Source organism: Eriocheir sinensis, chromosome 51, assembly GCF_024679095.1.
Source record: "Eriocheir sinensis breed Jianghai 21 chromosome 51, ASM2467909v1, whole genome shotgun sequence".
Lineage (NCBI taxonomy): Eukaryota > Metazoa > Arthropoda > Malacostraca > Decapoda > Varunidae > Eriocheir > Eriocheir sinensis.
In genome coordinates, this window is record NC_066559.1 from 2,746,409 (window position 1) to 2,760,923 (window position 14,515).

The 14,515-nt window shown below is 45.8% G+C and overlaps 1 protein-coding gene across 2 annotated transcripts; it reads left to right on the forward strand.

Annotated features, from left to right (window-relative positions):
• Positions 1 to 5,345: 5,345 nt before the first annotated feature.
• On the forward strand, positions 5,346 to 14,469 carry LOC126982531 (probable chitinase 2). Of its 2 annotated transcripts, XM_050834668.1 has the most exons (12): positions 5,346 to 5,510; positions 6,364 to 6,506; positions 6,740 to 6,892; positions 8,091 to 8,222; positions 8,663 to 8,920; positions 9,142 to 9,327; positions 10,561 to 10,698; positions 11,161 to 11,310; positions 11,710 to 11,942; positions 11,973 to 12,126; positions 12,430 to 12,600; positions 13,093 to 14,469. In XM_050834668.1, exons 1-12 carry the CDS (start codon positions 5,426 to 5,428, stop codon positions 13,216 to 13,218), a joined length of 1,929 nt encoding a protein of 642 aa, XP_050690625.1. In that variant the 5' UTR covers positions 5,346 to 5,425; the 3' UTR covers positions 13,219 to 14,469. The 2 variants fall into 2 exon arrangements, with proteins under 2 accessions (XP_050690625.1, XP_050690624.1); XM_050834667.1 differs by having other exon boundaries at positions 11,710 to 12,126.
• The last annotated feature ends 46 nt before the right edge of the window (positions 14,470 to 14,515 follow it).

A 14,515-nucleotide genomic window follows, 5' to 3' on the forward strand; every position in this document is an offset into this window, starting at 1 on the left:
CATACCATCAGGCCCCTCCAAACAAGCCTACCGGCGCCACAGGCGAAGACGTAAAAAAAAAAAAAAATCGATGGCCAGTAGTTAGCACGCGGTGGTGAGCCTGAAGACCGGGTTCAAGTTCTGCCGCAAGACGCTGACAATTTTCATCCATCGCCGATCGACGGATAGCTCACGTGCTGCCCCGATCACCAAACAACCCTGACTTAGCGACTTGGATCAGGAGGAACAGCATGAGCCAAGCAAGAGTCGTAAGTCACGGTAGCCACTTTGAAGAAATTTCCCCCGCGCCACTAACGAGCTGGGGCCGTCCACGAGACCCCGCAAAAAAATCTACTGACGATAAAAAGACGGAAGTAATAGTAACAGAAGAAAATAGTAGTAATAGTAGTAGCATTAGATTTAGCAGGAATAGTAACAGTGTTGAGGGTAGTTAAAGTACTGTCGGATTGCTGAATTTGTCTAACATTACATTTACTAGACTTTTTTTACATTTTTCCTCGTGAAGGTGTGTGTGTGTGTGTGTGTGTGTGTGTGTGTGTGTGTGTGTGTGTGTGTGTGTGTGTGTGTGTGTGTGTGTGTGTGTGTGTGTGTATGTGTGTGTGTGTGTGTATTTACCTGCTTGCATCAATAAGATAAACTTAATTACCTGTGGGAACACGCGCCAGTCTCCATGGGGCCATGTGCAGCTGGGAGGAGTGTTAGGAGGGGGGCGGGGCAGAGCGAGGGAGGGGCGTGACGGGCGTGGGGGCGATAGGAGCAAGGGTTGGGAGGTGGATGTGGACGAAACAAAATGAAAGAAATCATGACCAAGGAAAATTAGTACAAGTGATGAAAACAAAGTGAAAAAAAAATATACGAGTGATGAAATGGATGATAAGTATTCATAAATAGCGATAACGTAACGGTGTGCCCTGCTCCACTACCGTGTTCTGGGAAACACTATCGTTTTTTCCTTTTTTTTGTAGGTTGCATGGTGGGGGGAGAGAGAGAGAGAGAGAGAGAGAGAGAGAGAGAGAGAGAGAGAGAGAGAGAGAGAGAGAGAGAGAGAGAGAGAGAGAGAGAGAGAGAAAAAGAAGCAAAATAGGGAACAAAAGAGAAAGAAGGAAAGAGAAAGGAAGAAGAGAGAAAGAAAAGGAAACAGGAGGAGGAGGAGGGGGAAGAGGAGGAGGAAGAGGAAGAGGAGGAGGAGGAAGCAAAACTGATCAGCCACCATAAAAATAATCAGTAGAAGTGCATGGCGGCAGTAACAGCGCCGCCCTTCTCCCCTTACAAGACTATATGCGGTCATACGGAGGTCACCTAATTCCGCTAACAGTGATAGTAGTAGTAGTAGTTGTAGTAGTAGTAGTAGTAGTAGTAGTGGTAGTGGTAATAGTAATGACACCAAGGATTTTTTGTATGTCATGCGGTTCGTCTCCCTTCCGCCCTCACCCCTTTAGTCCTCTTTTACGGCGCGCTGAAAAGTACAGAGACGCGTGCTGTAAATCTGCTTATCTTGGGGATGCAGGTGGTGGTGGTGGTGGTGGTAGTAGAGGTGGTAGTAGAAAAAGCAGCAGTAGCAGCAGTAGTAGTAGTAGTAGTAGTAGTAGTAGTAGTAGTAGCAGTAGTAGTAGTAGAAATATTAATCTGGGAACATAATTAAGCAAAAAAAAAAAACATTGAACCGACCAGGCTCTTTATTAGCACACACACAAGCAACTTGGCAATCCCAAAGTCACCCAGCCGTCAGGAGGGGAGCCGGTGTCCCTGGCATTGTACGTCCTGGAAATATTATGGCTGCACATCATCGCCACCAAAAAACAAAAACAAAAAAAAAATAGATAAAAAAAATAACGCTAACTTCGACCAAGGGTTCTTCGTTCCGCTAGTCTTCGCGACGCCGGGATGGTTGGGGCCAAGAGCGTATTATTTCTATGGAAGACTCAACGTGACATTTTTTTTTGTAGAAAAGGAGGCAGCTCAAGGGCGCAAAAAAAAGAGGAAACAAAAATGGCAATGGCAACGATGCTACACCCGCTGTATTAAGTTGAAGATTTTGAAATAGAGGCCAGAGCCATTTGGAGAGGCGTCTTGATACTCCCCTCTTGAAAGAGTTCAAGTCATAAATAGGTGGAAATACAGACAATTCAAGGGTGTTCCACAGAGATGAAAGAATGAAAATGCTCGTTAATCTCTTCCATAGGGGACAAGTATAGTGAGCGAGAGTAGAAAGTCGTGTTTAGCGGGGCCGCGGGAGTGGAGGAGGGATGGAGCTAGCATGTTCAGAAGAGCAATCAGCATGAAAATATCGATAGAAGATAGACCGGGGCAGAGGGAGCAGTAGCCAAGAAGCAATGTGGTCACCTGAGTGAGCGGAAGGCTGATATATGGAATGGGAAGGGGTGGCGGTGGGTAAGGAGTCTGGGTATCTGGAGAGGTAAATATCATAGAAAGGGGAGAGGTGATGGTTAGGTTTAGGGTTTTGGGAGAGAGGGCTTGCATGTGGAAGAGGAAAGTGGAGGGTGTTGAAGAAATGGACCTTGAGGGTTCAAACCAACGTTGCCAAATTGTCGTACTTAGCTTCTAATATTTGCCGATTTCCGACCCCAAAACTTTCTTCTGGTCCCCAATGACTAGATTAATTTGAAGTTATCGTTAAAATAGTTAATTGCTGATGTTTCTTGGCAATAGTTATGCGTCGGAAACCAGTCAACACTATGCTCTGAGTACGATAATCTGGCAACGGTGGTTCAAACGCAAAGGTGGATAATGGGTGCGTATGTACGGTAGTGGGACGAGGGCGAGAGGGGAAGGGGATTAGGACAGCACATGTTGTTCCTCCCACGGAAAGGAGGACGGCAGGAAGTGACGGCTTGAGAGTTTTTGGCGACCGAGGGCTTATCGTCATCACTCAATGGCGGAAATGACGGAACTGGGTCGACAGCTGTGGCGCCTTACTGAAATGACCGAGACGAATAGCGCTGTGGCCTGACGATGAAACTGTCTGAAAGTTAAAAGTCGTCTCTGCATGGCTGACAGAGATTTAAAGAAAGGCAAATCATTACTACGTTTCATGCTGTGGTGACGTCATGTAGTTCGTATAAGCGGAAGATAACTACCGATACTTGCTGAAGGAGTCGACCCCCCCCCCCCCCGCCCTCTTGGAGAATATGGCGTTAATGTATCCGTAACTGCTTCTTGGATCAAAAGGTATAACTGTGTTGTTTCTCTTTTCTCTGTATAGCGTACCTTTGTATCGATTATGTTTAGGCAGATAGCGAATTAACTCGTAACTCAACTTGTAGCTTAAAACAAAGTCATTCTAGTACCTGGTAAACCTCAGCCCATTAAGTTCCTACACACCTTGATTGAGACTTTTGCAACACGACTTAACAGACTACCCAGTGGAAAAAAGCTTGAGTTTTAAAGCAATATATTTTGTTGCCTAAGTCAATTCGAGGCTTTGCTGCTAACTTTTTTACACTTGAAAACATCTTTGTCTTTTGATTGGCAACAAGATAACGTCTTCATGGTCATCGGCATCACCTCCGCGTCTCCAAACACAATCGTCATCATCATCATTATCTTTATCCTGACTATTCTTGCTTGTTGCTGTAATGGTGCCCCGACCCGCGCCGCGCCGTGACAGGGACGGAGGCGACGGGAGGGGGTGACACAGGCGGATATGGCGGGATGGGGTGACACAGATGGAGGTGGCGGGAGGGGGTGACACAGACGGAGGTGGCGGGAGGGGGTGACACAGACGGAGGTGGCGGGAGGGGGTGACACAAGCGGAGGTGGCGGGAGGGGGTGACACAGGTGGAGGTGGCGGGAGGTATGACGCATGGGAGTGTGGCAGCTGACGGTACTGACTGGAGGTACTACACACACACACACACACACACACATACACACACACACACACACGTCAATGATGATCACCATAATTACTTCAGCTAACATTAATTTCACTTCAAAGGGAGTATAATCACTGCAGGGCAAACATAATTACCCATTTTATTCTACATGCCTCACTTTTTATTTTTTTCCCCTGCTCATAAGCCTCGAAAATAAACAACGCGTTATTAAAGCCCAAGTTACTGTAAAACTCTGGAACTATTTATTTTTCCTCTCTTGATCCTTGCGTGCGTGTGTACCTACGTGGGCGCGTGTATATGTAGTTGCCATAGATTCAAGTGTGTCTACTCGCACTAAACTATTTTAATATTCAATAATAACATACAAAAAATAAACTTCTTTACTTTATCCCAAGAAAAAGAATCCTGTAACTTAGCAACAATTGTCCTTTCCTTCATCGTGAAATGAGCCTGCATTAATGTTTTGATTAGGTCGTTCTTTACTCTATCTGGCAACGAAACACCCTATTATACCTGGAGCTCGCGATGATGACAGATTTAAGCACCTGGAAACCCAAGCTAACGGTAGACATTTATTATTTTACAGTAAAAGAAACAAATAATGACAAAAAAATTCCGTAAAACATTGCTCTCACAATAAGAGAACAGGACTAGCTCAAAATGATCAATTTCGGTTGGAGAGTTGTCTAGTCTCTGAATGGTGTTTGAGTTAGATGGGGAAATAGAGGAAGGGAAACGGATCCAGTGTTTAACAGAGATGAAAGCTTTGGAATAGAGTAACTCTTATATTATTAGGTCGTTAGACAGCTCAGGGGTGAACTAAAGTAAAGTTTTGTACAGCTAGACCTCGGGAGGAGTGTGAGCATGCAATTAGCAAGTTAGAAATAATTAACATGAAAATAGTGATAAGGATAGCAAGGAAACAACACTGCGCCCATATTGAGGGGCAGAACAGTCAGCAAGAGGAGGATAGTTGGAATGAAAAGCCCTTGACTTTACACCGTCCAGTTGTTACATCATATTTTCACTCGCTGCTTGACGTGTGTCCTTGTCCCTACCACAACAAAGATGCGTTTCGTTGCAGAATCCAGCGATGAAGCACATTTTAAAGCCTTTCGGAACTTTTACACTAAGGATCGGTTACGGTAATTCCATGATGACCGTTTTACGTTGCACCCGTGTATACATTCTGACCACTCCTGTTTGATTTGCAGGAGCGGCGTCTGGCGGACTATTTTATTTGTTTTTTCTTTAGTTATTGCCCTTGAGCTCTTTCCATTACCCTAAAAAAGTAAAAATCCACCCACACTAGCTGGGGTCGTGCCCTCATACGCCCCAACAGAGGCGATGGAAAAAAGCTTCGTGAACCTACAAACCCCATTACTCGACGGTGGCGTCGCGTGCACCTGCCGCCGCCGCCGCCGAGTGCTTCGGTACCCAGGCCGGGAAGTCTGGGCAGCCCGCATGGGACAGTTCTGTGTAGCTGCCTGATAAGACGTATCCGGGACGGAGACCTATATGAGAGCCAGACAGCCGCAAGCACGTCATACTTCACGAACCTCCACCTCATGTATCAACACAAACTCTTGCTCTCTCTGGCGGTGGGACTCCTGGCAGCCCTCACGCTGCCCTCCCCCGCCCAAGCCTACGGAGGTGAGTGAAGGCCCCGCAGAGGCCGCCCCTTGGAGCGTCTCAACCTCGGGAAGGTGGACGGAGTCTTCGGGGACTTTATAGTTGCTTCGTGGTTGTCACAGGAAAGGGTGAATTATTTTTTTATGAATTCGAGAAAGACTCTTAGTAGGGTCTCGTGTTATTCTTTCCGTTTTGCTGCTCATGAAGATTATGTAGTAAGAGATGGACGAATCATGGTTATAGCGCCATCGACTCACACACACGGAACGAACGCTGGCCAGGTGCACGGACACTGTATTATCATTTCACGATTCTGAGGTGATTTATTGCCGAAATGAGGTCATCTTTTCCTCGCCATAACTGTCAAAAAAACGATAAAGCAACACAAGCGTCTTAATTAAGAACAGTGTGCCCCATTTCAGAGGAGCCAACAGAACCACGTACTTACCGGTGCTTAGTGACGGAGTCTGCTACACCACGGGTCAGACTAATTCACTAAATGATATTGACTCTGGACACACCATTTGTGCGAATACGCTGCCAGTGAATAAGAGGGTCCTCTCCATAGGAAACAACGAGGCTGTGTACACGTTCCACTTAAACAGGCAGCACCTCGATTTTTTTAAAGACTTTCGCCTGATCTTATTTATTTATAAATTTACTTCATTTTTTCATTATTATATTTTTCTCAATTTCACTTATTTATTTTACTTTTTTATTGTCATTTACTTACTGAGCTATTTTTTTCTTTTTTATACATTTACTCAATTACTTCATTTTTTTGTGTTTTACTTGTTTGTTTATTTACTTTGTGTGTGTGTGTGTGTGTGAGAGAGAGTGTATTAAGGCGCCTGTGTAAACCCTCCCCCCCCAGATGACGTGGTGTGTTACTTCTCGTCCTGGGCGCGGTGGAGGCCCGGCAACGGCATGTTTGACGTGGAGGACATCGACCCTTTCCTCTGCACGCACGCCATCTTCAGCTTCGCGGGCCTCAGCAACGTCACGTGGGAGCTTGAGGTGAGGGGCGAGTTATTCTCCTCTCTTTCATCATCATCATCATCATCGTCGTCGTCATCGTCTTCATCTATGTCTTCCTCGGTGTCTAAGTTTTTCCTCACTTCTTACCCACAGTAGTTTATCTCATTGTCTCGACGCACCAACTACAGTATTCCAGTGGAGGGCGAAGTAGCTCCTCGGAGACCAGCTAATTGTTTGCCGTTTAATATTCTCCTCCTTGCCCCCCCCCCCAGGTGCTGGACCCCTGGAACGAGTTATGCCCCGAAGAAGAGGGGGGCTACTACTGCGCCTTTGACCGGTTCACGGCGCTGAAGGAGATCAACCCAGACCTGGTGGTGCTGCTGGCGGTGGGCGGTTGGCGTGAGGGCTCCGAGGACTACTCCGTGGTGCGTGGGGCTGTCTGTGTCTGTCTGGCTGTGTGTTGACCGGCTGTGTTTGTCTCACTGTCTATCTGTCTGTGTGGTAGGCATGATTTTCTCTGCCTCTTGTGTTGGGTATGATTATCTAGTTTGTCTGTCTGTGTGTTTTCTTGTCATGTCTGTGTCTAAAGTGTGTGTCTAGGTGAGTATCCATGTGTCTATTCAACTATTTCACTCACTCTAATCTGTATTAATAATTGTTTAATTGATAAAGAGAGTAGTGTTATGCAAGTTACATGTTTCTAATAATATAGATTGTAGTAAGGTAGGTGATGGTTGCAGTACTCGTTATTATTGAAGAAGACAACCATTCCCAGTCGGTGACGGTGATCATTTCCATTGTAATGATAACTGATCGGTTGTGCTCCTAATCATGCTTGTATCCCACTCATGGCAGCCACCGTAACTTGTGGGAGGGATCTTCATTTTCTTAACCCCACGAATGCACGTTTGCACTATCGTATATATCTTGTCTATTATGGAAACTCGCTAACAAAACGGTAATCGATCTCAACAGCTACACACCCTTGATATCAACAGAATCTAGAGAGACTTTTATCATGATTCATAATATTATTGGCCACGCAATGTAGACGTGAAGCTCATGCACAAAGAAATCACTAGTAGGGTAAGGTAGCTGTAGTATTTGCTTCCCATGAACGTGTGACGGGAAAACAAACAAAACTATCATTAACACCTTTAGGAAGCTTACCTCGAGATGCAGCATGTAGCTGTAGAAGGCGAGGCATCAAAGATACAAGTAAACTTTACTTTTCGGACATGGAAACTTGATGAACGGATTGCTTTGTTTATCGAAATCGCGTGTTTGGACATAATCACCATAACTGACAGTGTAGATGTTTGCCTTCTGTAGTACTTTCACCATATTCCAGCCTTCATCAATCTCACGATTTTCAATACTTTCAGATGAAAATGTGAGTTGCATAACTCTACCTTAATATTACAGTAATATAATTATGATTTGACGGAGTGAGGTAATTAGTTTACAAAAAGTTTAATGACTAATATGATACATAGTTATAATACGGAACTTTACGAGCTTAACTCAGTCATGTAAGAATGTAAGAATTGCGTAATAGGATGAACAAATAGGCAAGGTCAGAGAGCTTCCTTTGTAGCCCTCCGCACCTTTGGCTTCCCCCAGATGGCAGCAGACCCAAGCAAACGAAAGAGCTTCATCAACAGTGCCATCTATCGCATGTACAAACACGGCTTCGACGGCCTGGACATGGACTGGGAGTACCCCACCGCCCGCGGCGGCGCCCCCGAGGACAGGGTAAGCGAAATTACGAGCGTGTACCTGCCTGCGTGAAGGGCTCAGAGGCCTTATAGAGTTGTGGAGGCTCACCTAGACCGTAACAGGATTGGCAGAAAGAGAAGGGCGAGATACTTTCATGAGGGTTTTGTGATCAGTTTAGTTTTCTTATTGATTCGGTTTAGAGTTTTCATATGTGAAATTATTTTAATCGTATATATCTTGTCTATTATGGAAACTCACTAACAAAACGGTAATCGATCTCAACAGCTACACACCCTTGATATCAACAGAATCTAGAGAGACTTTTATCATGATTCATAATATTATTGGCCACGCAATGTAGACGTGAAGCTCGTGCGCAAAGAAATCACTAGTAGGGTAGGGTAGCAGTAGTATTTCCTTCCCACCCTCGTCACTGCTACACAAGCCTCACATGTTTCCTTCTCACCCCGCCGCAGGCCAACTTCGTGCTGCTGATGCAAGAGTTCCGGGCGGCCTTTGACAAGATGACCAATCCACTCATGCTGACCTTCGCCGCGGCAGCCGGCAAGGACGTGATCGACGAGGCGTACGACGTGTCGCAGCTGGTGCCCCTGGTGGACAAATGGCACGTGATGGCCTACGACTACCACGGCGCCTGGGAGAACTTCACGCACCACCACGCGACCCTCTGCGGCTACTACCTCGACCCGGAGGAGTTCCAGACCTTCAACGTGGTGGGTGGCTGGGGACACACACACACACACACACATTGCAGCAAGTGTGTTATAATTGCTATCTCTGGTTGTTTTGTTTGTGTTGCGTGTGTGTGTGTGTGTGTGTGTGTGTGTGTGTGTGTGTGTGTGTGTGTGTGTGTGTGTTGGAGGGGCGGGGGAGCGAGCAGATATTAAGCCGACCACTATTCTAATGTACGTGTCCTTTCGTGGGGGCGTGGCAGAAGTTTACAGCGGAGTACTACGTGAGCCTCGGCGTGCCCAAGGACAAGATGGTGGTGGGCATCGCCACCTACGGCCGCTGCTGGACGCTGGAGAGCCTCGACAACACGGGGATATACGCCAACGCTATTGGCCCTGGGCCCGCTGGGCCCTACATACAGATCCCGGGGACGCTGGGCTTCAACGAGGTAAGGGTGACAGATTTCTTTCTCAGGCGGTAAAGCAAAATTTAATGATAGGCCCTTGCGTCGTGTTGTCTTGCTGTTCAGTCGCTAACTAGACCAGTCCGGCTAAGCAACGCAGCTTCACCTGTACCACTCGTACATTTTCAACCTGTAAGCTATCATCTTCAATTGGTAGTCTGTTCCCCTTATTTTTTTATCTTTTTTTTATTTTACGTTTGCCCTATAGCGCCGACAGGCTTTCATGCTTGGGCTTGTTGGTCGGACCCAGCCTGCTAGTGGCGCAGGCAACTGTTTTATAGTGGCACCATTCTTGCTTGGCTCATGCTGCCCCACAACCACCCCCCCACCCGGAGCTCCACTTGACCTTTTTAAAAAAGTTTCGTTAGGGTCCGGGTTTGCAAGAGGTCTTCAGGACAGCATGTGGGTAGTTATCGGCCACTCGGCGATGACTGAAAATTGTCAGCTTGTAGCGGCGGGCGGGACTTAAACACCGGGTTCTCCAGGACACAAAAACCGCACGCTGACACCTCAGCATCCGCCCCCAACCTCACCTCTCTCTCGCCTCTCTCTCTCTCTCTCTCTCTCTCTCTCTCTCTCTGCCCTTATCCTACCCACAAAGTAATCGCTTACCTTATTTAACCACATTATCATTATCATTATCATTATTATTATTATTATTATTATTATTATTATTATTATTATTATTATTATTATTATGTCCTCATTCTCTTTACGTCCTCAGCTTATATTTCCTCAAAAGTCTCACCTAAATTTTTATTCGTTCTCATCATTGTTTGTAATATTTCACCAATATATATATTTGCCTAACTCCTTACTCTCCATTATTCATTTACTTGCATTATCGTATATACTTGTAGGAGAGTTGATCACATTTAAAAGTCGCCTCCAAGAGTATGTTACGCTCAGCTGAAGGGAATGAGACAACGCATTGATACTTTCAATTAAATGCTTGGACTGAAAAAAAAAATGTTCACGTAATTATAAGAAGTATATATGGAAATTTCTCAACATTCCTCGGTACTTCCCTTCACCTCGGTACTTCCCTTCACCCCGGTACTTCCCTTCACCTCGGTACTTCCCATCACCTCGGTACTTCCCTTCACCCCGGTACTTCCCTTCACCCCGGTACTTCCCTTCACCCGGTACTTCCCTTCACCCGGTACTTCCCTTCACCCCGGTACTTCCCTTCACCCCGGTACTTCCCCTCACCCTCAGATCTGCGAGAAGCTTCTGGCTGACGACGACGACGACTGCGTGGTGGTGAACGACCCGAACCTCCTGGAGCCCTACTTTTACTGCCGCAGCGACAAGGTCTGGTGCAGTTACGATGACGGGGACTCTGTCTACACGAAGGTGAGCACCGCAAATTCGATCGCATATATATATAAGAAAAAGAAATATAACAAGCCTGATCCCTGCAAGCGTGAATCATAGTTATTATTAAAAACAATTGCCGGCGGTTGAACGCTTTGTATCGGCTATCTATGGGCTTCTTGATCCAATAATCTAAACAGAAATGACTTGTTAGTCTGATCCTGACGAAGGTGGGGAGACAAAAATCATACCCTGTCTGGTAAATACTCAAAAGATTTTCATGCTGAACAAGGGTGAGCGTCTTGCTTCATACTGTTTACTTGTATTTAAAGCCGAACATTTGTTGCCTGTTGCTCAAGGGATATTTGTAATGCCTTGAAATTGATAGCCATACAGCTGTTATCTTTATGTCAAGGGTAATGTAAATAATGTAGATAAAGTCGAAACTGTTGTTGCTTTTATATGCACGAAGGGCCAGTCCTGACGCCCCTGCTTCCCCAGGCTCGCTACGCCCGCAACCTCGGCCTGGCCGGCGTGTTGGTGTGGCAGATCGACACGGATGACTTCCAGCCGTTCTGCTACTCTGAGCCGTTCCACCTCATTCGCCAGATGAAGCGTGCACTCCAGGAGCCGGCGGGCGGAGACGAACTGGTGAGTGAGTAAAGGAACCTCGGGTGTGGGTGTCAGGTGACCTCTTCTTCCGTATTATATCTCTCCCTCCCTTCATTATATGTATGTCTGTCTGTGCTCTCTCTCTCTCTCTCTCTCTCTCTCTCTCTCATCAATGCCTGAGACGGAAATTCTTTAGGGTTCAGAAGTTTCCAGTCATTGTTTATTTATTTCACTTTACGAATTTTTTTTTTACACCAAAATTTGCCATCAACACTCTTGTAGCATCTTCCATTGACATTCCACAAACTGTATCATATCTTACCTTACCTTACCTTATCTTTGATTATTGTTTTGTCCGTCTTTCACTCACGGATTGAGCGAATACTAACATTTTTGGAACATGTTCTGATTTTTTTTTTTTTTTTGTATATTTTTCAGGTGTGTCCGAATGGTTCTGTAACTTCAGACTCAGCTACATACACAACAACCGCTTACACCACAACACACGATTACACAACATCCTCTCCCGACACAACATCCTCTCCCGACACAACACCTCCCGACACAACACTTCCCGACACAACACTTCCCGACACAACACTTCCCGACACAACACTTCCCGACACAACACTTCCCGACACAACACTTCCCGACACAACAACCCCCGACACAACAATCCCCGACACAACAACCCCCGACATAACAACCCCCGACACAACACCCAGCCGTACCACCCCTGCACTCACTGACACCACAACAATCTCCATCTCCACCACCACCCGTCACCCGAGTATCCGCCCTGACTGCACGGGGCTCCCTGATGGCACCACCTTCCCACACAGCGACTGCAACAAGGTGAGCTGGGGGAGCTGGGGGGCATGGGAGGGGGGGAGTAGAAGGGGTTTAGAGGGGCACTGCTAGCGAAGGTATGAGAGGAAGGGGCCACAGGAACAAGAGGAAGGGTGCCAGGAGGAGTAAGAGGAAGATGTTAAGGGAGGAATAAGAGGAAGGGAGCAAGAGGGAGTAAGAATTAGAAAACCATGAAGAAAAAGAGGAAAGAGGGAAGGGAGCCATTAGTAAGAGGAAAGGAAGCCACGAGGGACAAGAGGAAGGAGCAAGGAAGTCTGTTGAGTAATAGTTTGTCTCTGTCTTTGTCAGTACTGGGAGTGCGTCAACGAGGTCGGCATCCTGGAGCTCTGCAGCCCCGGCACTGTCTGGGACGATGGGCTTAAGGTCTGTAACTGGGAGGACCAAGTGGACACCTCGAACTGTTACATGTGGGCCTGCAGCGTGGATAACACCTACTACCCCCACCCTGACTGCGACAAGGTACTGTGGGTCGACGGCCCTCACGCCCCGCCACCAGAGGGCTGAGGGAATTAGAGCATTGTAAAGGATTGAGTCAGGCCTGTTGTCTCATATTTTCATGCTATTTTAGTATCATACTTTTCTCTGTTATTATGGATGTTATGGCAGTGTATACATGCTTCTATTATGGACTTGGGCAGAATTAGCAAGCTGCAGTGTAGTTCTAAAGATTTTACGTGTTCTTTCTCCACTTTCTTTTCACGCAACCTTCCTTTTTTTGCATTTATTCATTAGCTCAGACTCTTACCTTTGTAAATAACTGTGCTCAACAGTCTTTCATACTTAGTAGTTATGTTAGTCAGGCCAGAAACACCTGTCCTCCACTTACGCTAATGGGTACGTTTAAACAATATTGGCTGTTGATTCAGTTCCGTCATAAAACTTATTCTCTGGCCAATGTTCACCGAGAAGAAAAACAGATTTTAAGTATTTCAATAAACCTTTGCTTTGCAGTACTACTGGTGCTATCAAGGCTCCCCACATGAGGAGCAGTGTCCTGACGGTAATTACTGGAGCCAAGAACTGACGCAGTGCGTGAGGCCCTCGGACGCCGACACCTCCAAGTGCAACATCCCCTGATGAGGTTAGCCCCGTGCCTCCCCCCTGTGTAGCATTAGGACTCACCGCACCAGCACATGGCAATAAGGTTAAGGCACTGTTTGGAGTAAATCAATCTGGCATGAAAAAACTCAGCTATATCTAAATTAAGTTGTAAATAGCACCCTTAGAGGCAATAACTGTTAGTACATCATATTCAATTTGTAGTGTAGTGGTACTAATAGAAAAGTGTGATGTCTGTGTTAGCAAGGCTGTGTGGGCAGCTGCTGTGCCCCAAGATGCACCAAGGGAGGAGTGGGCCCTGAAATCTGCTTTACTTACACAGCAGCACACTGTATATCTAACAAAAATAACAAATTGCCAGAAGTTTGAAAGTGAAATTTTTAACAACCTGATTGAATTATTTGTAAAAATATTAACAAAATTTTGTTGTGTACTCAACCCTTAATATTGCCAAAACATAAAAAGTTATGTCTGAAGAGTTATATGTAATCAGTTTTTGTTAATGTATTTCCTAGTACAGTACTAGAAAGCATGTATAGTTTGTAGCCTCTGCCCTAAGACTGTTAAAGTTTACATTATTTGGCTAGTAGTTTGCATGGGAGACTTTTCTCTTTGTAGCAAAGCACAAAGCACTGGAAATGTTATGTTGGGTCAGGTCAGTGGGCGGCAAAAAGGGTAAAGGTGGAGGGCATAGGAGTGTGCAGTCCTGCAGCTGCAGGGCATCAGCCGCTGTAGCAGTGACGGAACTGCTGCTCCCTTGCCCTCCCTGCCCACTGCCTGGTGTTGAGAGGAATCGTATTCTTGTTTTCACTGCAAGGAGCAGGTTGGATTGTACTGGAGGTGCTGGTTGTTGTACCTTGTGTGCCAGCACCTACAGGTGTAAACGACTGGTGTAGCAGCCAGAACTTATTTCAGTTAGAGAACTTCTTCCAGTGAGGCTGTAACATGTCCCTTCTGGGTGATAAGAAACAAAGCTTCTGAGGCTTAGATATGTGCTTACTCAATCATTTCAGCCTTATTGACTGAATATGAACACCTAGGACCTAGGTGAATCACATCCTCAAGAATAAAAGGGCATTGCATGGCTGGTGTTAACAGTAATAATGCATGACAGAGGCTTCTCATAAGACTGATGTTTTTCCTTCTAAGTAGTTTTAGACTATTTAGTCTCTTCTTGTTAAAGCAGTACTAACATTTTGTATTGTAAGACTAAATATTAGTGACTGTACATAGGAAACATTTACTTGCATAAACTAACCAAATGCTAAATATGTTTTACCTCACCCTTATTTATCTCAGAAGGTAAACTTGAGAA

What these genes read in the sequence shown, in the direction of transcription:
- LOC126982531 (XM_050834667.1), top strand. Translation starts at nt 5,426, where the DNA reads ATGTATCAACACAAACTCTTGCTCTCTCTGGCGGTGGGACTCCTGGCA. An exon ending in GCTCCGAGGACTACTCCGTG is followed by an intron (nt 6,893 to 8,090) that starts GTGCGTGGGGCT and finishes GGCTTCCCCCAG; the next exon opens with ATGGCAGCAGACCCAAGCAA. An exon ending in CACACAGCGACTGCAACAAG is followed by an intron (nt 12,127 to 12,429) that starts GTGAGCTGGGGG and finishes TGTCTTTGTCAG; the next exon opens with TACTGGGAGTGCGTCAACGA.